This window comes from Terrapene carolina, unplaced genomic scaffold (genome assembly GCF_002925995.2).
Source record: "Terrapene carolina triunguis isolate 2854851 unplaced genomic scaffold, T_m_triunguis-2.0 Scaffold191, whole genome shotgun sequence".
NCBI classification, from domain to species: domain Eukaryota; kingdom Metazoa; phylum Chordata; order Testudines; family Emydidae; genus Terrapene; species Terrapene triunguis.
In genome coordinates, this window is record NW_020664542.1 from 2,368,355 (window position 1) to 2,393,166 (window position 24,812).

Sequence of the window (24,812 nt, forward strand, 5' to 3'; positions counted from 1 at the left end):
CCCCCCCCCCCGACCACCACCCCGAACTCCCCTGCCCTCTATCCAACCCTCCCTGCCCCCTTACCGCGCTGCCTGGAGCACCGGTGGCTGGCGGTGCTACAGCCGCACTGCCCTGCTGGAGCCGGGCCACGCCGCTGCCACCGCACAGCTCAGAGACCAGGTCAGTCCCGGCTCTGCAGCTGCGCTGCCCCAGGAGCTCACAGCCCCGCTGCCCAGAGCATGGCGCCGGCGGAAGAGCAAGCGAGCTGAGGCTGCGGGGGAGGGGGGACAGCCGGGGAGGGGCCGGGGGCTTGGGGGCTGGGGGCTTGGGGGCTGGGCAGGACGGTCCCGCGGGCTGTAGTTTGCCCCCCTCTGTACTAGAGGACACCATCACACATTTGCTTCTATGTACACAGAGCCAGTACATTACACAGTGAGTGCCAGTGTTCATGGCAACGTCTGTGACTATATCTCCCTTGCTGAGCAGCATGTGAGCCGGGGGCTCCCTGTGTTTCTTCCTCCAATCTCTCGCAAACTAGGAATGTATGCCCTTTGTTCCCCACAACGATCACACAACACGGCTTTCCCCTGTGCCTAAACACAAGGGCCAGCTACTCTGACACGAGCATGGAGAAATGGTGACCCCAGAGGGGCAGAGGGTGAGGTGCCGATGGGGAAGGAGATGGGGAGCAGCAGGGTGAGACAATGGGAGAATGGCTGACAGCACAGGAGAAAAGCCGGTGTAATGTGGCTAAGGGGTGGGATGGCAGGGGGGCCAAAGGGCAAGTGGAGGTATAGAGGGGAGATGCCCCATATCAGAGCAAGTACAAAGTGATGCTGGTGTGAGGAGGAGAAAACCCTGGAGGACGGAAGTAGGGCCTGGGCCTTTTGGAAACCCCTGCACGGGGAGGGGGAGGTATCGATTGCCCACCCAGAGTACTGTTCCTGGAGTACTGCGTTGGAAGGATGCCAGCTCAGCCCAATCCCCTCTTTGCCCTTGCAGTTGATGCTCAGTGCAACCGTGGCTGATCCCCGCGGGCAGTGCCCCTCTCAATTTCAGGAGCTCTTTTCTTCATCTTGCATCTCGTGTTTGCAGCACATGGTAGAGACGTCTCCCCGGCTGGGAAGCAGGGGCCTGATTCTGATCATACCCTGGTGTAAATCAGGAGTAACCCCACTGGGCCCAGTTCCTCTCTCACCCAGGTGTAAATCAGGAGTAACTCCATTTAGGTCAGGGGAGCTGCACTGGTGTCAAACTGGGGTGAGTAAGAGGAGACTCGGACCCGTTGTTTTCTGGGAGGCTGAGCGTGAGCTTTGCTTTGGATTAAATCTCTTTGCGGTCCTTTTGCTTAGACCAATATCTCCCGTGAGCGGCTCTAGCCATTTTCCAGCGGGTCCCTCCTCCTCCTCCCCCACTCTCGGCACAGGCTCCACCCCGGAGTCCGCCGGGCGGTGCTTCATTTAAAGAGGCACTGCCCGGTTGAAAACAAAACCCGAGCTAGAACGAATCCGGGCCCCGGCCCGTGTGAATAGCACCTCGCACGCGAAACCGCTTTACCCGGGCACCTTCCCCCCCGCAGCGCCAACACCCCGCAAGCGGGGCCGGGCTCCGCTGCTGGTCGCTTCTCAGGGGTGCATGTGCCCGGCGCTGCAGCGTCCGACGTGCAAACCTCTGTCCCGCAGCACCGCGGGTTCGCCCCCCGCTGGGAGTCTGTGGCGCGGGGATCGGGGCCTCGCCTAGAGCCGAGCAGCCACAACCTGCTTCCCCCGCAATCGCCCGTTCAAATAAAACACCCCTGGGGGCGTGTCTATGGGTTTGGGCGGCGCGGCCCCTTTAACACCCCCCCCCGCCATTTGGTTGTGCTCGGCAGCCGCGCCCCTTGCTGGGCAGGTTATAAAGCAGCCGCCGCGCTCCGGTTCTGACTCCCCGCCAGACGCAGCCGCTGGAGCAGTAGCCTAAAGCAGTAGGAAAAGCACCGCACCGCACCGCACCATGCCGGTGGTTCTCGGGTACTGGGACATCCGCGGGGTGAGTCCGAGCTGCAGCGCAGGGGGGGTTGGCTGTTCGGTCCGGGCTAGGGGTGGCAGGAGCTGGCTAGCAAACGCTGCTATTTTCACTTCCCTCTGGGACTGACTCTTCAGCCGAGTGGGGTCATGTCTCTGGAGGCTGCTGACTCTGGGTGGGTGAGACCCTACCAAATTCATAGCCATGAAAAATGTGTTACTGACTGTGAAATCGGGTCTTGTCTGTGCTTTTAACCTCTACTGATTTCAGGGGGGAGACCAGCGTTTCTCAAATGGGGGGCCCTGACCCAAAAGGGGGCTGCAGGGGGTCACAAGGTAACTTTAGGGGTTTGTGATACTGCCACCCTTACTTCTGTGCTGCCTTCAGAGGTGGGCAGCTGGCAAGTGGTGGCTGGTGGCTGGGCAACCACCTCTGAAGGCAGCTCCCCGCCAGCAGCAGTGCAGAAGTAAGGGTGGCAAGACCATACTGTGCCAGCCTTACTTCTGTGCTGCTGACTGGCTCTGAAGAAGAAGTACCGCATCCCCCTCCCCCCCCCCCACAATAACCTTATAACTTTCACACACACACACACACATCCTCCTTGTTGGGTCAGGACCCCTACAATGACAGCACGCTGACACTTCAGATTTAAATAGCTGAAATCATTAAATTTGCAATTTTAAAAAATTCTAGGACTGTGAAATTGATCAAAATGGGCCATGAATTTGGGCCCTATTGATGGAACCTGCTTGTTAATTATGCCATGCAGCCCACCTGCCCCTCCTTGCAGCGAACACAGCATGTGACCCCCGCTGCTTTCCTGCATTGTTTTCAACAGAGCCCTCTGCTATTGCAAGAGTCTCTGTAGAAGAGCACCCAGAAAAACAAAATAAGGGTGCCCCTGTGCTTTTGTCCCAGGGGTCTCTAGGGATCTGTAGGCGGCTTCAGGGCTATGGGACAGGCGTTGAGGAAGTGGCCTGTGTTCATAGGTGGTGAGTTACATGGGCCCATGGTGCCTGTGCTCCATCAATATTTAGGAACGTGGGCCTGGCTCCACCAATGTTTGGGCTTACTGTGCTTTGGGGAGGCCCCATGCTTCAGGGGGACATGGGGTCCAGGGCAGCCTGGGGGGTTAGCGGGGAGCCTGATGCTGGCAGCAGCGAGCGATTTGGCCCCGGCCCACCCCACTGGCTCCTCACGTCGCCAGGGGCAGGTAGAGGGCCAAAGCCCCTGACTCAAGATTGGCGGTGGGGGGGAATCTCGCTACATTATCTATTTCCCTTCCCACCCCAAGGGGGAAACGCAGAACAGGGATGGTCCCAAACTGTCCCAAGCCACTGGAAAGCAGAAACGGCCTTACACCTGAGCATGCCATCGCCTGCTCCCACGCACATGGTGCTGCGCACTGTAGCTCTCGTGCCTTGCACGGTATCCATGTGGGAAGGGCTAGATTGCAAAACGGTTACACTTGCAAGCCCTGTGTGCAGCTGGGGGTGGTAGGTTTTGAGGTTTGGCTGGCACTGGGCACCAAACTGCTCTGCTTGCACTTGTTCGAGCCTGCCTTGGTGGGGAGCTCATAGCGGTTTTGGGGGAGCTGACATGAGTCTGGAGTTGCCTGCCTCTGGGGGCAGGGTGCTGCTCTGGTGGTGGTGAGTTCTAATCCAGCTCCTCTCACTGTCTATATGTTCGCAGGCAGGACTGTTGGCCTCATGCAGGGTTGTTTCCATTGTTTGAGTACTTGATTTGAGATGGCTGGGGCCTGGTCTTCAGGTGATGCCCATTGGGCACCCAAAGTTAGAAACCATTCTTTAGAAACTAGATCTTAATCTGTGCCTCAGTTTCCCTACCTGCAAAGACGATGTGTGTGATGGAAGGAGTGGGACAAAGGAGACTGACCTGCCTTTTGTATGGGCTAAGATGTCTAAGCACTTGAGGACGAGTGCTGTAGTGACTGTCACCAGGGAGGGGACTGACAGGTGAAAGAGGAGAAGTCACTGCTCCCTTTCATTGCTGCAACCACAGTGACCCGGCTCCTGAAAGACAAACCACCACCTTCGTCAAAGGAATCTCTTGGGGTTGAATTTCCAGGCTTTTTTTGGGGTGGGTGTGGGGGAGGAGGGATGATGAAGTTTGTTCAGTGAACTCCCTTGAGGCTGAAGAATTACGTTAGACCAGTAAGACTCACTCCGGCTTGCAGGCTGCCAGTGACTCTATTGTGTCTCCTGTGGCTCTTGCAGCACATAATTAAAACACTGATTTAATTAACAACCAATCAGGATGCTTATGCTATGCTAGCCAATTGTAGTTGATAAATTAATACTTGCACTGTCATTTTGCTGTGAGAATAATATAGGCTGTAGATATTTCCTGCCATACTGTTTAAATATGAATATATAGTACTATAGTAAATGAAATGATGAGTTCAAACACTTGTGGCTCTTCTGGGTAAAGCTGATGGCTAACTTGACTCCTGTACCCCGAGGTCGGAATCCCCCTGCTCTAACGCTAATACTTGCAGGCTCTCACGTTGCCCTGGTCTTCTCCCTGCAGCTTGCCCACTCCATCCGACTGCTGCTGGAATACACGGGCACCGCGTACGAGGACAAGATGTACAGCTGTGGGGAAGGTGAGTGGTGCAGGCAGGGAGCAAAGCTAGCCCTCCCCGGCTCATTGAGTGGAAAGCGTTCTGAGGGGCCAGGAATGGCTTGTTTGTGTAGGAGCTCTGCTCCCAGCTCTGTGGAGACACCCCTTTCCCTTGCCCAGGCGAAAGGCTCTAGTGAGCCTGCTGGTGGCTGTGAGGGCCTCTTGCCTGGCTGACTTGGACTAGTCACAGCTCTGTGCAGTCTGAGTCTCCAGGGAGCAAAGGGCTTCCTGGTCCCTACAAGAAATTCTTAGCATGAATCTCCTTCAGTGGAGTGCCATGCATTCCAGAGGGTCATGTGCTGCCGCATGCTGACCTGGTGTTTGATCGGGGTAATGTTTACACTAAGGAAGTAGGGAAGGGATCCCACAGTCCTTGGCTGTTGGACTGGTATCTGACAAACCATGTAGTCAGGGCTGGATTAACCAACATACCAATGAGGCCTGAGCCAGCCTAGGGCTGCTAATCTGCCAATGTCTGGCTGTTAGACCTAGCCACTAGGAAATTTAGAGTTAACTCTTGATTCATTCATTTCAGGACTGTGTCCTGTCTTACCAGTCTGCTCAAACACCTGCTCCTAGCTCTCAGCAAATCCCATTGCACTGGATTCTCTAGAATCCAACTTAGTGAGTGTGCTAATAGTCTGTCTTTAAAGACCGCTAGAAAACTACCTGTTGCAAGGAACATTTTCCCATAACAAACTCACCAGAAAGTTGCATGCTCATTAGCTTGGGTTTTTAATCCTCCATCCCTGGCCTGTGCTCTGGATTCTCTTGAGTGCTTTGAGCATAAAGGGAATTGCTCCAGATGACCTCCTCAAATATCTTTGCTGCTCTTGTGAGGCAGTTCAGCATCTAAACACTTGTTACCAGTGGCTTAGGCTATTGCTACCATGGAGAAGCCCCCCACTTTATCCTGCACCAAGCGGTTAGGTGTTGTGACAGGGTCAGGCCAGATGGCTACAGGAGAGTGATAGAAGGCAGATATATTAGCCCCAGATTAAGTAGGTCTCTTTTCCCTGGGTAAGGTAACAGGGAAGGTTCCAGAACAATCAGGAACTTTCTGGAAACAATTAAGGCAGACAGGCTGATTAGAACACCTGCAGCCAATCAAGAAGCTGCTAGAATCAATTAAGGCAGGCTAATCAGGGCACCTGGGTTTAGGAGCTCACTTCAGTTTGTGGTGTGGGTGTAAGGAGCTGGGAGTGAGAGGACGTGCTGCTGGAGGACTGAGGAGTATAAGCATTAACAGACATCAAGAAGAAGGTCCTGTGGTGAGGATAAAGAAGGTGTTGGGAGGAGGCCATGGGGAAGTAGCCCAGGGAATTGTAGCTGTTGTGCAGCTGTTCCAGGAGGCACTCTAGACAGCTGCAGTCCACAGGGCCCTGGGCTGGAACCCGGAGCAGAGGGCGGGACCGAGTTCCCCCCCAAACCTCCCAATTGACCTGGACTGTGGGTTCTACCAGAGGGGAAGGTCTCTGGGCTGTTCCCCAACCCACATGGTGAATCTCTGAGGCAAGAAAATCCGCCAATAAGCGCAGGACCTACCAAGATAGAGAAGGAACTTTGTCACAGTGTATATGTTCTGACATCCTCATTGCATGTAGCTCTAATAGCATCTGTCAGCTGTAGTCCATGCTACTGCTTAGCATCTGTTGCATGCAGCAATACAATCTTAGGTTGGGATCATGTAGGATCAGGGGAAGTGACGTTGGGTTGGTTCACTCTTCAGGGGTGGGACAGAACTTGGTACTGCTGACCTCCAGGGTGAACAGTGAAGCTGGGTCATTACCCCCGAGTGCTCCGCTGAGCACCAGTAGTAATTTAGGGTATGTCACCCTGCAAAATGTGTTCGCCTGGGCTGGCTAATTCTAGTTGCCTTAACTTCCTGGTTAAGGCAGTTGTAGTTCTAATGTAAGGTAGCAGGTAGATTTAAACACCAGACTCCCCTCTAGTCTTTGTCTCTGGTCAACAGATTGAGTTAAAACTACAACTGCCATGTCTGTGGTCATTAGGATTTTAACTTGTGGTAAGGACACTTTCTCTTGGTGTGAAAACACCGTTAGTGTTCTCATGCCCTGGCCAAATTCTAACTCTTGTCACCACATTCTGCCAAGCTGAAACCGCAGAGGAAGACCAACTAGATAGAGAACACCCTGCATTGTGCCCTAACGTGTTGCAGAGGTTTGTGATGAGCTGATGGGACTGCCCCATCTCACCCGAGGGGCAGTAAGTGTGCATGGATCACTGCTCTTATTGGCCAAATAAAGTCCCAGTAGGCTGAGAGGTTTTGTACTCAACACTGCCCTCTAGAAACCAAGAAGGCTTATTTCCTCTTACCTGGGGTAGGCTCTTTTAACCTGTATTCCCAGCAGGTGTAGTTCCACACTGGTTACAGCCAGGGCCGGCTCCAGGCACCAGGCACCCAAGCTGGTGCTTGGGGCGGCACCTGGAGGGGGGCGGCGGCGCGGCGCTTTGGCCGCTGCGGGGGGGAGAGCCGAGCCCCCGCCAGGGCTCGCTGCCCTCCCCCCTGGGGCGGCGAAAAAGCCAGAGCCGGCCCTGGTTACAGCTCTCTGGTGTTATCCAGGCCAGAGTTTTTGGACACACTGCAAGTTGAATTGGCTGACAGTGGACTTTGAGTTTATTATTTACAACTCTGTCAATAACTTAACAGGGTGGACTCAAGTTAATTGGCAGCCGACTCAAATTACAATAGGTCCTGAAACTATGCACCTGTTCTAAAGAAAGCTGCACCTGTTTTAACTTAGGGTGCAGTTTTTTTTAAAGTGGCTTAGCTATACTGGTGTGAAGGGCTGTGTAGACCTTTTTTATTTCAGTTCAGACCAGGCTTATAGTTAGGTGTATTTCATTTTAGCATGACTTAAAACCAGAGTAAAGGGGAGCCACACAGCTTTTTGCACCAGTTTAACCTTCGCCAGGTTAGAAATTTCACCTCAGTTTAAACCAAAGCAGACTTCTTGTGTAGACATGGCTACTTGATGACTGGGAGAGAGCTGGCCTGGAAGGATTCCGGCTCAGGCCCTCTTTGACTTAGGACCTGATTTTCAAGAGTGCTGAGCCCCTGGTATGTTCTCCGCCTTCAGTGAGCTGATGTTGCTCAGCACCATGGAGAATCTGCACCACAAGTGTGTGCCATGCTGCCCCAAGATGCTAGGGGGAGGAATTAGGTGGATGTGTTGGCATTGGCCTGGGATCTACCCTCTCTGTTCTCCTTCCAGCTCCGGACTATGACAAAAGCCAGTGGATTAAGGAGAAGGAGAAGCTGGGACTGGATTTCCCAAATGTATGTAGAGTTGCTCTGGGTGGGTGGGCAGGCAGGTCCTTCCTTGGGGTGTGGTGGGTTTGGGAGTTTCACTGATTAAGATGGATTCTGGGTGGGGACCAATGCTGGGGTATCGTTGGGGTTCTTGTGCAGAAGTAGCAGGGAGGGGGGAGTGTGGGAGCCGGAGAAGTGGGAAGAGCTTGCTTACTAACCTTGCCTCTGACTGCCCTTCCAGCTGCCCTACCTCATCGATGGCAAGAACAAGCTCACGCAGAGCAATGCCATCCTCCGGTACATCGCACGCAAGCACAAGTTGTGTGAGTATCGGTGGGGGGAGGTCTGGGCCTCACTAATGATCAAGGGGCTGGGATTTGGCTGGCGGTGAGCACTCTGACATTTGTTGTGTCTCCCAGGTGGTGAGACAGAGGAGGAGATGCTGCGAGTGGACATGCTGGAGAACCAGGCCATGGATTTCCGTATGAGCCTTGTAATGATCTGCTACAATCCTGACTTTGTGAGTTCATCCATGCTGTCCGGGGGGGGGCTGCAACAAGACCTTGTTGATTTCAGGACAAATCCCACTCCAATACTATGCTATTGGCACACACAGGATTTTCCATACTAGATTGGGTCCATTTAGCTGGTATTCTGCTTCTGGCCCAATACTTAATCCTTCAGGGGCAGGTGAATAATGGTCTGAGTCACTTGCATAATGCTGTACCGGGGGAATTCCTTCCTGGCCCTCACAGGTGACCTGCCCTGAAACATGATACTGCTCACCCGTAGATCCTTATTATGACAATGGCAAACTCCAGGTGCCCTTCCCACTACAAGAATTTACTGTACATTGGGTGGGCACAGGGTTGCCTTGGTCTAATCCACAGCTGTCTCTGAAAACTTTCCCTCTTCCTCTCTGCAGGAGAAACTGAAGCCTGGCTACTTGGAGCAGTTGCCTGGGAAGCTGAAGCTGTTCTCTCAGTTCCTGGGAAAGAGGAAGTGGTTTGCTGGGGAGAAGGTACATGGGGGTGTGATTGGGGGAGGGGCATGGGAACAGACTCGACTGCCCTGTGTCACTTCTCTCTCTTCTCTCTCCAGATCACTTTTGTTGACTTTGTCATGTACGACATCCTGGACCAGAACCGCATGTTTGAGCCCAAGTGCCTGGATCAGTTCCAAAACCTGAAGGATTTTCTTGACCGCTTTGAGGTGAGGTTTGCCCTGACTCCTGTAATGCACTGCTCTGGTTATCCAGGGACAGCCCAGCTGCAAACATTAACTCCTTTGCAGAGAACTGGGCAACAGGCAAAGAATTTCATTCTCTAACAGATACAGCAGCTGCCAGAGCTATTGCTAACAAGTACTTGTTAGTGCTTCTGGTGGGAATGGAGATGTCTGCCCTACTGGTGCCAGAGGGTGGTAGTCTGACAACTCTGGAGGGAGTTGAAGTCCTCTTTGCTCTGTAACCACACATGTTTTTCCCCTCCAAGTGCCCTGTAGATTTGCTTCAGCCCTGACTGAGGCCTTCCTCTGAGAGAAAGAGTCGTCTCTCTCCTTGGCCATGTATCTGATGGGCTCTCTGCTGGCCTCTGAGGGACTGGCTACCTCCTTCTCTAATGGAGAGGTAGCCACATCTTGGTGCCCCGCTTGCTTGGTGATCTTGGCAGACACTCTTCAGGTGGCACTGGCAAGCTGGGATGGGACACTCCTATCCTGTGAGCCCTCCTAAGCAATGTCTCTTGGGATTCCCAAAGCACACTTGCTCCTGTTCTACTTTGTCCTTGCTCTGTATGTTGTTGGCCATGAACTGCTGTGGAAATGGCTGAAGTGGCAGGCACTGGTTCCAGGTGGAAATAGGTGCTGGGACAGAAAGGAAGCAAAAGCCATACTTGCCATTAGTAGTTTTCTATATTATCCTAGCCTGACTCCTGCCATAGCTTCAGTGAAGCAAGAGAGGGTCCTTGTATGTGGATCAGGGGCAATGGGCCAGTCTCCAGTCTGCCAAGGTACAAGGTAGTATCCGGGAGCTGGTTATGGATTCCTAACTTTGGCCTGGGCCAGGGCCAGAGCAGAGAGCAGCAATGGGGCTGCTCTAACCTGTGGCAGGAGGCAACAGTCCCTAAAGGATTATATTACAACTGAGGATGTGCTCTGGCCACTCCTGCCCTGGGGACTGTAGGGAGGAGGTACAGGAGCCAACTTTGCACTCCGGGGATCACCACTATTCAGTGCTGGGGGAAACCCTAGCTAGTTGAGGGTGTGGCCACTCCTTGAGCAGCACAAAGGGAGTAGGGCAGAAAACGTCCCACCATGCCAGCAGGTATAACTGGTTCCTCAGGGACTTGCTAGACATAACACTGATCAGACTCCTGACTGGGGGATTTGGGGGACCCCCTTTGGTGTGGCCCAGAAGAGGCTTCATGTTCATGTTTCAGGGGGTTGAGGCTGTGTTGTGAGGTGGTTTGGGAAGCAGACTGTCTCCCCTCTGCTCAGGGCTCTTCCTCTACTCTCTCCTTTCTCCCCCCCCCAGGCCCTGGAGAAGGTCGCAGCCTACATGAGCTCTAGCCGCTTCATGAAAACTCCCATCAACAACAGGATGGCCAAATGGAGCAACCAGAAGAAGTAGATCTGTGTGGAAGGGAGGGGCTGGAGAGGAATAATCCAGAGCCCCCACTTGCTGTTTGTGTACGGACTCCCTCAGATCGGATGTTGTGAGGGGGTGGACAGTTGAATATGTTAAGTGGCGGCTTCAGTGAATTGCTCTGTGGAACAATCACTAAACGTGTGTAGTGACCCTACTCTGAAATGACCAGCCAATAAATGTTTAGTAATTGCACAATGGCTCCCTCTTGCTGAGTTGCTGTAGCCTCCCTGGAGGAAACCAGCCTCTCCAGTGCTGCCTCTTCCCCGTGTCTGTTCAGTTAACCAAGCTGGGAATAGCCAAGTACGCAGCACCACATCACGTCTCCTACAGGGCATCAAGATGAAATCCTGCTTTGGCTTTGATGCCTCTGCAGTTGTCAGTGGAGTGGTGCAGGTGGAACTTCCCCCAACCCCTGGTCATGTATAATCATGCTGTTGATGTACCTCCCTTGGTGGCTAGGGTGAACCAAACTAACAGCATCAGCCTGATTCTCAGTTGGTGCTGGTCAGTGTTGCTTAGTGGATTTAGAGGGCTGCTGTTACTGTAGATCCTCTTCAAGGGAAGAGGCTCTGGCCTGTTTCCCATTCCATCCTCGTTGGTGCTGAAAAGCCCTGTTTCCTGGCAACCAATTATAGGTACTTTCCTTGGGTGCCCTACCCTGATGACCCTGGCCTGTGGGGGAGTGATGCTCCAGGCTGGGTTGCCATGGCCCTGGCAACTCAAGGACCAGTATCATCTGAACTTGCAGGGGAGGTTTCCTGTGCCCCACCAATTCCTCTGGAGATACTTAATGCTATTTAAACTAGGTAGCTTTAGTAAATTAGGGGTTTGAGGGAAGTCCAGCTGTTGGTGAAAGACTTAATGCTACATCAGTAAACAGGTTGGCAGGGGCCCAGTGATCTTGATCTGCTTTAGTATTCTGGAAGAAGAGAAGCTATGTCTAGCCTGGATGTTGATGGACTGGTCTAGGAACAGGGTGGATTTGATTTAAATCACTAGTCAGGAAGACTCAATTTAATCATGGATTTCTACATAAAAGTGCATTCTTGTTGGTTGGTATAACCTTAATACATATTCTTCCCAACTCAGAGATAGATGTAGGTATCATTTTTAGAAAGTACACACTATACATTTTTAAACTGATTTATTTTGAAAACTTTTCAGTTGAGTTTTACAGCTATATAAGCAAATGAAAGATGGTTATTTCATTTACCAAAGGTAACTGAAGCAGATAGTTCACCTCCCAATGACTTCATAAATATCTCCAATTCAACAGGTTAATCATAATATTTGGAGGATTTTCTTGCCATGCTGTATTAGGAAGAGAAGATCACCTGACAGACATTTAAATTGTTTTATTTAACTAAAACAACATTAAGTATTCTGGATTTTTTTCTTCAACATCAAACATATTTTAACAAAAAAGCATGTCCCTCGCTTCACATTTATCTCCAGACTTCTTCTCCTTGTCCAGATCTATTCCGCCCCCAACAATCTTCTATTCATTTAACTTTTTGAAACTTTGCGCTTTTAGAGAAAGGTAAGGGATTGACTGTGTATGCAAATTTGCAGAGGGACAATAGGGTTGAGGTCTGTTATTTCTCACCTCTCTCTATATATTTATTTATTTATAAACACTTTTGCTATTAAAAAGCACGTTACCTCTGGAGACAAATTCTCAGTTTGAGAAGTGCAAAACTTAGCATCTCTGGTGGTATCTTCTAGACTGAGCACTGAGTCCCAGTGGGTACATAGAAAGATTAACTAAATGATTTATACAGAAGCCCCTGGAACCCCATAAGATTGGGTCCCTAGTCCATGAACTATTGGAACTCATTTACAAAACTTTTCTTAAACATTACATGAATATATTGTCTCATACTAAAGAATTAGAATTTATAATCCCTATTCCATGATGAGATATTTGAGCTATAATGTATCTTAATTAAAATTATCTTGATTGGTTTTCCCCAAAAAGCAGTTTATCAAAAAAAGCTGATTTTAAACCAATTGTTTTTTTTTTTTAAATTTATCTACCCTGTCTAGGAACCATCACGTGGCCAGTTTACATGGCTTCAGCCTAATTCTCAAGAATCTTGCAGCTGGCTTAACAAGCAACCAGTGTTAGTGCATTGGGCATGGCCTTGTTTTGCACCAAGGCTCTAAGTAGCTGCATGGATTAAGGTTGCACAGACAAATGCCCTCTTTAAAGATGCTGCTGTCCACCAGTCACTGACTGGGTCTTCTGGCTACCATACACACAGCCAATGGGGAGGGAGGTGACACTCATCCAATACACAGTGCTTCACATGCAAGGTAGTGTGTAAGCTACCCAAGGCTCAAGTGCTAGGAGGACTTCTGGTCCTGTACAGTTCATAACCCAGTTCTTTAGTGGCCTAGCTCAGTGTCCGCCACTAGGTTGGGAATTTCCCGCAAACTGAAATGTTCAGTTTGGTGGGTGCCAAACAACTTGACACACACCCCCCACACACCTTTCCTCATCTTAATCTCTACTTCATTAAAACCATTTTCCCATCCCTGGTATCAGGGGAAGAGCTCCTAGCCCCTCTGGAGGAGGTGGGGGGGGAAGAGGCTGTCCCCTATTCCTAATACTCTTCCAAAGTCAACTCCTAAAAGGAGCTAGGAAAGAAATTGAATCAAGAACTTTCTTTAGCCATTATTAGGTGAAGTTTATTTAATGGTATGTAGTCTTAAATTGCTCCTGGCTAGAAAAACCTGTGGAAAACAATACAACCATTTTGGGAGATCTTGGCCCTGCAGGCTTGATCTTAAGCAGAAAGATTTTCTTTTAGATGCAATAAGACTTACCCAGCTCTGCAAAGGCATAATAGTAGGGAAAGAAAGCCAAGCATTCTAGGGGGTGTATCTTTGAGTTTAACAATACATGTAACCCCAGAACTGGTGCTGTACAACTGGGAGAGTTGGACAAAGCCTGTTGGGGAGCTAAACTTATCTGCCTTTGATCAGAATGCTGAAGTCCATGTTTAGCTGGAGCATACGTAGCTTTAAGAATAAATTAGCGTTATTTGTAGTGCAGGAGAACCGAGCAGCCTGTTACGGACCAGGACCCCCCTTGTGCTAGGTTCTGTACAAACTGAACAAAAACAGTCCTTGACAGTTGGGTGACACATGGCTATAGGGGATGTCTGCACTGGGAACAAGAGGCAGGGGAAGAGACTGAGAAGAATCCTAGAAGAGCAGTAGGGCTGATGCTAGGAGACCTGCTGTCCCTCGGTTCAGTCTCGGGGCCCTGGGATGCTTCTGCCAGACCGGAGATGGTGTAGAAAGGAGACAGCTAATCGTGAGGGCCAATCTGCAACAAGGAAGAGAAGTGCAGGGTGCTGAGGTTCCAGACCTTGGTCCTAGGGCTGGGCCCAGGGGCCAGGCTAGCACTCCTTGCAGGGTGACTGTACCCAGCACGCCTAGCACAGTGGGAAGCAAAGGTTGGTTAGTGCCACTCTCCAGTTTTCAGAGGAAACCCTTCATAGATGTGCCCTTCTCCTCCCCTGCACATTTTTGGATGCTTCCTTTGCCCCACCCCCACTTGTTTTTTTCCTCTTTCCTCCCACCACCAATTGCATTTTACCAATGAAATGGGGGGGAATCCAAACAACTGAAAAAGCTGCTCTGTTTTTTCCTATTTTATAAAAATAAATTTTCTAAATGGAAACTTATTCAGGGGTTTGAAAGCCCCCCCTCCTTTTTTTTTTTTTGGACAAATTTTGTTTGAACATGTTGGTTCAGTTCCATGCTATTGATCTTCAGCAGCTTTCAGGCAACGAGCTCTGGTCCTTCTCTGGCCCCTAGCAGCAGAGGATCTAAGCACCCCACTTTTAGTGGATTTATCCTCACAGCCCCCTATGCTAGTGCTCCTCCACCTGCCTTCCCTGAGTTTGCAGATGGCACTGGGATGCAGACAGGCGCTAGGCCAGAGCTTAGAGGGAGACACCGTGCGTGTGCTCAGAGGCAGAAACGTAAAGGCCTAGGGAACTTTTACAGAAAACATTTAGGCTTGGAGTGAGTTTAGGTGCCTATGGGGTTCGGTGGCTGCCAGGCAGGGTTTTGTAGAGTGCAGGGGTGCCTAACACTGGGCCTCAGGCAATAAGTACCTTTGTGGATCTGGGCTGAAGGGTCTCAAAAGGAACCCCAAAGCCCCCAACCTTTGAAGACTGTGCCCTTCCCATAAGTCAGATATGAATACCTCAGCCAGGCCTCCCCATGCTCATCTCTCTGCCGCACCTAGACACCAGCCCCTTGTGTGTTTGGGAAGTCCCCTCTCCCAGTGTTGTAGAGACCCCTGCAGAGTCTGTTCAGTGATGGCCCAGGCAGGGCCCTGGGATGCTGGCTATGTGTATCTACTAAGCCTGTAGCAGACTCACCCCCAGGGACGATTTAACAGCAGAGAGCTTGAAGAAGACACGTCTTCCCTCTTCTGGGCAGACAGTTTTCATCTCCTCCTGGCTCATCCCCAGCAGCTGGTTGCCATTGAGCACGCCAAGGCACTTCACCGTGCTGCAGGGAGACAGACAGATGGTGAGGGAGGGGTAGCTAAGTGCACAGGGCAAGGAGTAACCCCCTGAGATCAGCTACCTGGTAAAGGGTGGGACTGCAAAGAAAAACAATGGACTGAGGAACTGGCAAAGCTCCCCGGTCGGACCATCAGCAGGGGAGACTGGCCTGGCGGGCGCGGTCTCTGTTCTAGCAGCAGCGGGAGCTGGACACAGGCAGATCTGCGCCAGGTGAGGTGCAGATGGATGGTGGGGGGGGTGGGGGCGTTTGCTGGAATGTACTATCCAAGATGGGGAGAGCTGGTATCAGTACCTTAGGGAAGCACTAACTGGGGCAAGAGGCACCAGTCAGTTTCATGCCTGGGAGTGGCCACCTGCCCCTTCTAGGGCATAAGGATCCTGCTTTCTTCCCTGGGGATGGAAGGGGGGGTTGTTCTTCCCTCTCCCCAGGTATCAAAGTGTCCTTGACACCACGGTCCCACACAGCTCTGGGCCTAACCCCAAACTGCCCAACGGTGGCTTGGCCAATTCTGTGCCACTGAAGTCAGCGGGCACATGATCAGCCCCCAGGGCTTCAGGATTGGGCCTGATGTGACTCAGGGAGACCAGTGGGGTGATGGCAGGGAGGGGCCTTTCTCAGATTGAGAGAGAGGCTGGTTTCCAGGGTTAGCGACTGAGACAACCTACATCTTGGAGAAGCCCATGTCCCGCAGCCAGGCCGTCACCTCCGCCGGCGTGGAGTGCTGCTGGAGACCAGGGGAGCTGCTTGGCGCCTAGATCCAAAAGAGAGGAGGGGACTGAGGAGTCTCACAGCAAATGAGAGCTAATCACGTCCCCCCAACAGACAAGCGAACACTTCCCTCTTCCCCCTTCTGGCCACCCCGCAAGCCACTGCCTGCAGGTGACAAGCTCTCAGAGCTGGTGTCTGCTGGATGGGAGATCGGGAGCCTTTAGCACAGTGCAGGGGATGAGATCAGGAAACCCCTATTCTACAGCCAGCATGCGCTGAACCGCTAGCAAGCTAGTTCCCATAATCCCAACCCCAGGGTGTGGGGACAGCGCCCCAGCACGGGGGGGGGGACCCAGCCAGGTCAGTGGGTTGCTGCAGCTTGGAGTGGAACGGGGGGACCTACTTGGTTCATGCTGTTCTCCACAGGCTCCTGATCCACTGGCCCCACGATGTTGTTCGGGATATAGCCCCTCTCGCCGGCGCTGTTTCTAGCAAGCCACCACTTCTTCCTCTGGTCTAGAATCTGAGCCAAGGGACACAGCGTAATTCAAATCAGCCCCCAGGAGCCCAGGTGGTGAATGAGTGAAAGCCGTCACCCCGGCTACCAGAGCAGGGGGTCACCCTCATGGCAATGCCAGACTCCCAGCATGGCATGGGGACTGTCTAGGGCATCTATTGGCAATTAGAGGCCTAGGCCTGGTCTACACTAGGGGGAGGGGGTCGATGTAAGATACGCAACTTCAGCTACGGGAATAGCGTAGCTGAAGTGGATGTATCTTATTTCGACTTACCTCCCGTCCTCACGGCGCGGGATCGACGGCCGCGGCTCCCCCATCGACTCCGCTACCGCCACTCGCCCTGGTGGAGTTCCGGAGTCGATGGGAGCGCGTTCGGGGATCGATATATCGCATCTAGACGAGACGCGATATATCGATCCCCGATAGATCGATCACTACCCGCCGAGCCGGCGGGTAGTCTGGACGTACCCCTAGAGACTAAGGCCAGACAGGACCATTCTGATCTCCTGCAGGGCACGGGCCAGAGAGGGTCACCCAGTGATTCCTGGCTGACACCAGCTGAGGATCAAACTAAATAAATATCACACCAGATTCTGGACTGATTGGACTGGGTTTCTGGGGAGACAACTCCAGGTGCCTGCTGTGTAATGCAGTGCTACTGTCCCACCACCCATGACACGGTGTGAGATATAGATCCATCAATCTGAAGGCCAGAAAGGCCCCTTCTCCCCATCGTTTGACCTCCTTCATAGTCCAGCCCAGAGAATTGTGCACAGTGTCTAGTCCCTGCTGTAATGTGTCACACTACTGGGCCATCAAGTCCAGTGTGCTGTTTCCAGATGAAAACAAACAGCCTCTCCCAAAATTGCATCTAGCCAGACGTGCCCAGGGAGGAGGTGACATTTCCTTCCTATCCCCCGCCCACCTCCCCAAAATCCGAGACATCCAACTTCCACTCTCATGAGACCGGAGCATACATCGTTATAGTATGGGCATTAATAGCGGGCTTAATTTTAGTAGATGTCTGAAAACCCAGTACTGGGCACAGTACTATCGGTAGCAGCAACCCCCCACAGGCCGATCCTGTGCATGATATTTAGTCCTTGTTCCCCAGCCGTGCCATTGTGCAGCCTCTGGGCTGGTGGCATTTAGCCATAGTCAGCAATCAAAGGTCATTCTGTGCCTTGGTGCTGTAAGCCCTCTCTGCCTGTTTTCCAATCTCCGTTCACTTTGATCCACCAGTCCCTAGTAGCCGCCCTCCCTCTATATCTGTAAGTAGTCCCAGAGGAATGCACTGTGCTTTAGAGAGAATGAAGACCCAGTTTCCTCCCAAAGGTATCTAAGTTCTGGCGCCAAGACCGCCTAGTAGAGACTGAACAATTCCCTGGCTTCATAGGACAGTTCCTGCCTTACCTCCAGCAGTTCCCCTTTCACGACAGTCAGCTCCTTGTTGTTCCTGGCCTGGAATTCATACATGGCTTGCATGCGCTGAGGGGGACTAGAAGGAGCTCTGGAAAGAGACCATGTATGGACTGTGACCATCTCAGGCCTAGATCCCTAGGGAGCCAGCTAAGAGATCCAGCTGCTTCTTCCAAAAAGAGAACCCCATCCTGATCTCTCTCACAAAGCTCTGCATGGCATGTAACTGTTGATTTCAGTACTACTCAAATCACCAAGAGGAGGTCTAGACCCACAGGATTTTTGTCTAGACACAGCTAGAGGACCTGATCCTGAAGGGTGCTGAGCACCCTCAGCTCTCGTCACTCCCCCCATGGAAGTTGCGGGTGCTGCCCCCACCCACCCCCCAGAAGTGCTCAGCGCCTTGCAGGGTCAGGCCCATAGTCTGTTACTGTTGGGAGAACAGAGCCACTCGGCTACCCTGACACACTCAAGGGGAAAGAGCAACTGGCTGGGGCCAGGTGACCCAAAGGTGAACAGCAGGGGCTTGGGAGGGGCTGTGGGCTTTGCCCACAGAGATGGCATAGACAGCAGTCAGGAGTGGCAGGATGGCATGGAGAGAGCTCTCAGACCATGGGGTGGGGGGCCAGGAGAGGGTGACCCACTTTCAGAGGCAATAATGCAGCGAGCAATTAAGATACTCGACAAGGGAGCTAAATGAGCTACTCATTTGCTGTCTCCAGCGGGTTTGACCTTCCTGTCTCACACAGACCCTCTTTTGTTCCAGGGATGCTTCCCCCATTTCTGACACAGTGTGAACAGTTGAACCCAAGGGTGGACAAAGCCCCCACCTTGGGTTTCCCTCCCTGGCATCACTGCAGCTGACAACAGGGCCCCTTTGTAATGAGCTGCCCTGGCACCCACCCACAGGCTCAGCGACATCCCAGGATGGAAGCACGGCTCTGCTGGCAGGCTGAGACCAGTCAGCTGTGGCAGATTCTTCTGCTGGTAGGACAGAAAGAACCTTGTGTGTGTAGCAACTGCTGTGGGAGTGTGTGTAGCGTGTGTAGGATTTGGGGAACAGGACTGTGTTGAGCAAGGTGTGTGTGTGTGCGCACTTGCGGTCTCAAGAGGTGATCCCAGCAAGTTCTGAGTAGGAGTTATTTGCCCCTCACAGCCAGGGGCCCTGTGCTGCCCGTGTTCATTAATTCACACTGAAGTCCAAGGGGCCTTCCTGGATGCAGTGTATTGGGACATTTCTCAGAACCTCAATAGGAAGCCGGGCCAGCCTAGGGACAGGAGCACGTACCTGGACGCGGCGTGGTTCTGGCTTCCCAGGGGCTGCTGCATGGAGAGACGATAAACATGCTTTAGTTACATCCTAGGGGGGTATTCCAGGGAAGCTGAGTGTGGAACAAGAGTCCTTCATGGCGCCCACTGAACAGACGTGTGATAACCCCCAGAGCCAGAGAAACAGCCTGGATAGGCTACACAGCACGTGTGACCCCGGCAGCTTCTGGTCTGCAAATATAAGCCTGTCTTTCCAAGCTACAGAAGAATCTCCCTCAGCTGTTAGCAATAGTAGGGCTTTTATCACTGCTAGACCCTGGGTGGAGGGGCAGCAGTCCACACACAGCAAATTCTGCATGCACTAAGGCTACGTCTTCACTACAGGGGGGGGTCGATTTAAGATACGCAAATTCAGCTACGCGAATAGCGCAGCCGACTTACCCCGCAGTAAGGACGGTGGCAAAATCGACCTCCGCGGCTTCCCGTCGACGGCTCTTACTCCCACCTTCGCTGGTGGAGTAAGAGCGTCGATTTGGGGATCGACTGTCGCGTCCCAACGGGACGCGATAAATCGATCCCTGAGAGGTCGATTTCTACCCGCCGATTCAGGCGGGTAGTGTAGACCTAGCCTAAGTCCCTGGTAGGGGACGTAATCCTTTCCCAGAGACTCACTCACTGCACAAGGTGCCAAGTCACGGCCTGGCTACAACCTTCTGTTCAGTGTTTAAAGGGAAGGATGGGCTTACAGCAGTGCAAAGCGTCTTCCCCTCCCCTGGACTCTGAGTTCCGATGTCCGGCTATGGTACACCTATAGCACTATAGCATCTGAGTGCCTCATAACCATTCATGCAGCTGTCCTAAGACTCCCTGGGTGAGACAGAGCAGTGCTACTAGTCCATTTTGCAGATGGGAAATTAAGTCACGGGTCCTCAAAGGTATTTAGGCACCTAACACCTATGGAAGTTAAGTACCTGAATACCTTTGCGGCTCTCTGCCTAAGTGACTTGCCCAAGGTCATATGGGCAGTCAGTGGCAGAGCAGGAGCTTGAACCCGGGTCTCCCAGGGCCCAGGCTAGTGCTCTAACCACTAGACAACCCCCTCTCTCTTACAAGGGGGTCCGGGGCCAAACTGCCTCATCAGTTTTGCTTCTGTGAGATGAGCCCATTAGATGTCCCTTGTGCTATTCCCCCTTCCCAATGACAGTGCTTCAAGTGGGCTGAGAGTGATGTGAGGGGAATCTATCGTAATCTGGGAGTAGCAGCTTTGGGAAGACAGTACTTAAAGTGCACCCCTCGGCCACCCAGCTCAAATTTTAATTTGTGCCGCCATGAACAGCCTGGCAGTCAAGACTCACCCCTTCCACGTGAGTGGCGTTCTCCCTCTGGGTCGGCAGGGGGGGCACCCACCCATCTGAGAAGATGGGGATGTAGGGAGGGATGAACTGTCCGCCTGGGTACTCTGTCCTGGGATGGAGAAGAAAGAGAAGACTTTGCAATGCTGGTCTCCAGACAGGACTGTAAACACGTCTCTCTAATCACCGGCAGCTGCACAGGGTGGGTGGGAGCGACTCGAAGGGGGACCCATAGCCCTGACAACAAGCAAAGAACAGGTCAAGGGGCTCAGGCTGGGAAGGGAGGCACCAGTCAGCCCTGCAGGAAGGTGCACATGGCGGTGGAGGGGACGATGGAAAACTCAGTGAATTGAGCTGCTGGTTCCGAGCCGGCTCGGGCTGGTAGAGACAGACGCTGTTCCTGGATGTCTGATGCCTGTTTGGGAGGAATTGACTCTGCCCTCAGCCCAGCTTCTCTCCCCATCTCAGGGCTGAATGGGCAATGGAGCTCGAGCTCGCCTCTCAGACCAAGACAGGGCTGGGTAATGCGGGGAAGCTGTTGCCTGGGGCTAAAGAGTGGACTTCAGACCAGCAACTACAATCCGGATTATCATTAAAGGGGGAGATGGCTCCACTGGATCCCAGTTCGAGTTCTTTCCACGTTCGCCGGCTTAAGATCCTCCCCGTTAACAGCAACAGACGGTGCACGTGCCAAGCAGCTGCTCCGCGCCCTGCTGGCTCGGCACAGGGAATGGCCTGGATGGTCGAGGGATTCTCCTCACCTCGTTGTGTGCCAAGCCTTGCCCAGACTCTTCCAGGTGTCACGATCCTTTTTCTCCAAAGACTCGTCCAGCAGGTCGATGGCTGCCTCAGTCAGCAGAGGGGAAACAATGGAAGAAGCCAGGCTTGGCCAGGGACAGGTGGATAAAATCTGTATATTGGGCAGATGGGGAAGAATCACAGTGACAAGTCAGGTCAGCCCAGAACCTCCCACCTCTGAGGGTCATGTCCGAGGGCAGCTGTGTTGTCAGGGTGCCCTGCTCATGCCTGCTTTGGGTGCAGCTGGGGGTGATGAGATGTTTGCAGGGAGATCTGTAATTGTGAAGCGCACAGCGCTGGGTGCAGGGGAACGGTTCACACTATCACTGTGCAGCAGAGCTCCAAAGTGCTCTTTGAACAGAGCCAATCACACAGCCCTTGGGGGCGGTAGGCGGATGCCGGTTTTACAGATCAGGACATGGAACCACAGAGAGGGAAGTGATTTGCTCAAGGTCACAAAGCGAGCCAGCGGCAAAGCCAGGAATAAAAGCCAGGAGTCCTGACTCCCAGGCCTGTGCTTTAATCACTAGCCCATGCCCTCTCCTGGTAGCCATAAGGCTATGTCCTGAGAATTTTACTGCCAGGGAAAATCTGGGGTCTCTCAGATTCCTGTGGTGGGGAAAAATATGCATGCAACCCATGCATTGCCCACTGTGAGCTGGCCCCCCTCTGTGCCCACATAGGACAAAGGGGCTTAGCTCTGGAATTCCTGGCAGAAGCCACAATGGCAGTCTCTACACCTACCCCTGAAGAATGCAGCGTGACGCTGCTGCTTGCTAAAAGAGCCGATTGTCCCCTAGGCTGGGTGTTTGGCGCTCTGTCTCATCAGGTTTCTCTTTGCTGCTGCAATGGGTGTGTGGGATACAGCAAAGGTAAATGACGGAACCTTGCAAGCACCAATGAGACAAGAGGACGGCGGTTCCTTCCCTGTGTGTAGTTTTGCAGCTGATGGAAGCACTGCAGGTGCGTATGTGCTTTCCTTATTTGGTGAGGCTCCGAGACCTGGGCTTTGGGATCGGTCAACACTCAGTTTTTCTGGAGCCCTCAATCCAACTTAGGGTGACCAGATGTCTCGATTTTATAGGGACAGTCCTGATATTTGGGGCTTTTTCTTATATAGGCGCCAATTACCCCCCACCCCCGTCCCGATTTTTCACCCTTGCTGTCTGGTCGCCCTAATCCAAATCCCAGAGTATGAGTTTTGGGGAAGTTCTTCACCTGGGATAAGTTGGTTTAGTTCCATTGAAGTCACAGAGATGGTGGCAGCTCCACCAAAGCTGATGGAGCTATACCAATTGACCGGCTGAGGATCTGGCCTGCTAGTAAGTAATTCCCAAGGAGCGCAGGATCAATTTGGAATAATGGTGTCATTAGGAGAATACGATTCGCATACTGGTATTTTCCAGCCTGCCAGCTCATTGGATGCATGGATACGAGGGGAGTCAACCTGCAGCCCTGTCAATGAGATGGATCCTAACCGTCTGGGATACTCACGAAGGAGAGGATGGAGAAGATGATTCGAAGCAGTTCCGGGGCACTGGGCTGCTGCTGCAGCTTAGGTTTCAGCTTCCCCTGTGCAGACACAAAACATAGGCGAAGCTTTTCACCTCTCTGCCTTGGCCCCACTGCCAGGGAGGTAGCTGCACCCTGGGCGGCTAACGCAAGGAGGAGCAATGCAGAGGTGTTGCAAACTTGGCTGCAGCATGTGCTCTGTAACAACTGTGGCTGGCTCTGGTAGAGCAGGGGAGTCAGCAGCAGAGCCCCCAGCCCCCAGGAACTCCCTGCTGCATGGATATGACAAACACGTACCTATGCCGTATGCACTGTTCTTGCTATAGCTGTGTGACCCCTGACTCCTGCAGGGGCAAGGGGGGGGGGGGGGGAGGCTGCAGTCTTGGCAGGACAGAGCAGAGACGCCTGGCCAGGACTGCGAGGAGGAGCATCCCAGCCACTGCTGAACGGCTTTGTCCCAGGTAGGAGCCATTCAGCAACCGGATGGCCTGCCCCACGGCTGGGGACTCTTCCTCCTTGCAGGCCTGGCTGGGGATCTCTGCTCCTCCAGGCCAGGATGACTGCAGCCTCTCCGGCACCTTGCGCTCCGGTGTCTTGGGCCCCTTGGCCATGCGAGGAGCCCCCTGCAGCCTCACTGCCAGCACTGCCCTAGCCCTAACTCCAGCCAGACCCCCCACTTACTTTACAGCAACCTTAACAATTAAAATAATTAAAAATAGAAAAAAAAACCAATATGAATCATTGAAATTAGAGACAATAAAACCTGAATTTTGCCAAGCCTACATACGCACCACCCGACCATACCCCCACCACCCTGGCTCGGCATCCAGCAGGAGGGACAGCCAGGGGCATACAACACACTCAGCTCCAGCTACTCTTTTCTATATTGGTTCTCAGATCACACTCATCACCAAAGTTTCTGAGCGCCTAAGCAGAGGAACCCCATGGGAACGGCCATGCAAGACCAGACCAGTCCCCCAGCCCTCACTGCTTGTGCCAGGTCAGACCAATGATCCCACTAGTCCCATAGTGGCTGATGGAAACTTCTTCGGCTCAAGCGATAGGGCCCGAGCAGTGCCAGGGGTTTCCTGGCTCTAAGAGGTTGCCAAGTAGCCATAGATTTATCCCAGCGTTATAGGCACAGTGACCCCACCCTCCATCCCCAGATCCCTCCGTCCCTGATCCTGTTTAGTTTCAATAACTAATGTGATTCCCTGGTGGCGCTGAGGGGAGTGGGACACAGGGGGTTGGGTGCACAGGGTCTCTGCATCCAGGCATTTATATCATGCTCATCTCCATTGTATCCCAGTGCTCAGCCTCTTGCGGGGAGGGGATAGGTTCCCCTGTTGGACTTGTGCCCTCTGCTAATTGGGCCGGGCTGTGTCTGCGGACGATACAATGGGCTCTGTGTGCTGCTGCCATGGGCACCCCCTTGTTCGACCCACAGCCAGCTCTGCCCACCCAGCCGGTAGCCCCGAACCTACCAGCAGGTTTAAGGCGTATTTGATCTTCTGCAAGCAGGTCTCATACTCAGGCTCAGGGGGCAGCACTGTGAGGCAGAGAGAGGGAGAGACGGGAGGGAGCTGTCAGCCTGGTAGCTGGGCCCTTACACCCACCTCTCCCACACCGCAGCAAGCAGGCAGCCAGATGCTGACAGACAGATCGGCCTCCCCACCCACGCACTCTCAGGGCAGGTAGCTTCGCTCTCAGGAGTGGGCCCTGTCCATCTGGCCATCCATCGCCCCTCCTCCCTCCCCATCCCCTCTCCTAATAGCTGAGAACAGCAGAGAGCCTCAAGAGATGGGCCCCAGCCCCAGCTCTGGAACTGGCTCCTGGAGAGGCAGCCCAGGCCTGGGGACTGATCCGGGGCAGGAGCCACCCAGGCCCCGGGACCCCACCTAGCCATTAGGAAGGGGCAGCGGCTGTGCCAAAGGGCACAGAGCTCCGTTCATGGGGTAACTCCTCGCCTGCCCCAACGTCATGAATAGCCGTATGCTCTCCGCTACCCACTCCAGGCTGGAGATATGGATACACTAGCCAGGGGCACAGACCCTAGCCACTTCCTTCCCCTGGAGGCCCACAGAGACCTGCCCCCAGATCCACCTCTCCCCTGGGGGCCCACCCAGAGACCTGCCCC

General features: G+C 53.0%; 2 protein-coding genes across 2 annotated transcripts in view; one reads left to right on the forward strand and one right to left on the reverse strand.

Annotated features, from left to right (window-relative positions):
• The first annotated feature begins 1,945 nt into the window (after positions 1-1,945).
• On the forward strand, positions 1,946-10,745 carry LOC112101692 (glutathione S-transferase Mu 1-like). The gene is made up of 8 exons (XM_024192530.2): positions 1,946-2,008; positions 4,535-4,610; positions 7,864-7,928; positions 8,143-8,224; positions 8,321-8,421; positions 8,827-8,922; positions 9,003-9,113; positions 10,435-10,745. The coding sequence occupies exons 1-8, from the start codon at positions 1,973-1,975 to the stop codon at positions 10,528-10,530; spliced, it is 663 nt and encodes a 220-aa protein (XP_024048298.1). The 5' UTR covers positions 1,946-1,972; the 3' UTR covers positions 10,531-10,745.
• A 1,707-nt stretch (positions 10,746-12,452) lies between these two features.
• The window catches only part of EPS8L3 (EPS8 like 3), a 16,218-nt gene continuing 3,858 nt past the window's right edge, over positions 12,453-24,812 (reverse strand). Inside the window, exons 7-16 of the mRNA XM_029912131.1 lie at positions 24,160-24,224; positions 22,658-22,735; positions 21,127-21,275; positions 20,369-20,477; positions 19,033-19,067; positions 17,739-17,835; positions 16,211-16,330; positions 15,765-15,850; positions 14,949-15,081; positions 12,453-13,882 (exon numbers count right to left, since the gene is read on the reverse strand). Coding sequence (XP_029767991.1) covers positions 13,865-13,882; positions 14,949-15,081; positions 15,765-15,850; positions 16,211-16,330; positions 17,739-17,835; positions 19,033-19,067; positions 20,369-20,477; positions 21,127-21,275; positions 22,658-22,735; positions 24,160-24,224 — 890 coding nt within the window. The 3' untranslated portion in view covers positions 12,453-13,864. The remainder of the gene's footprint in view (positions 13,883-14,948; positions 15,082-15,764; positions 15,851-16,210; positions 16,331-17,738; positions 17,836-19,032; positions 19,068-20,368; positions 20,478-21,126; positions 21,276-22,657; positions 22,736-24,159; positions 24,225-24,812) is intronic.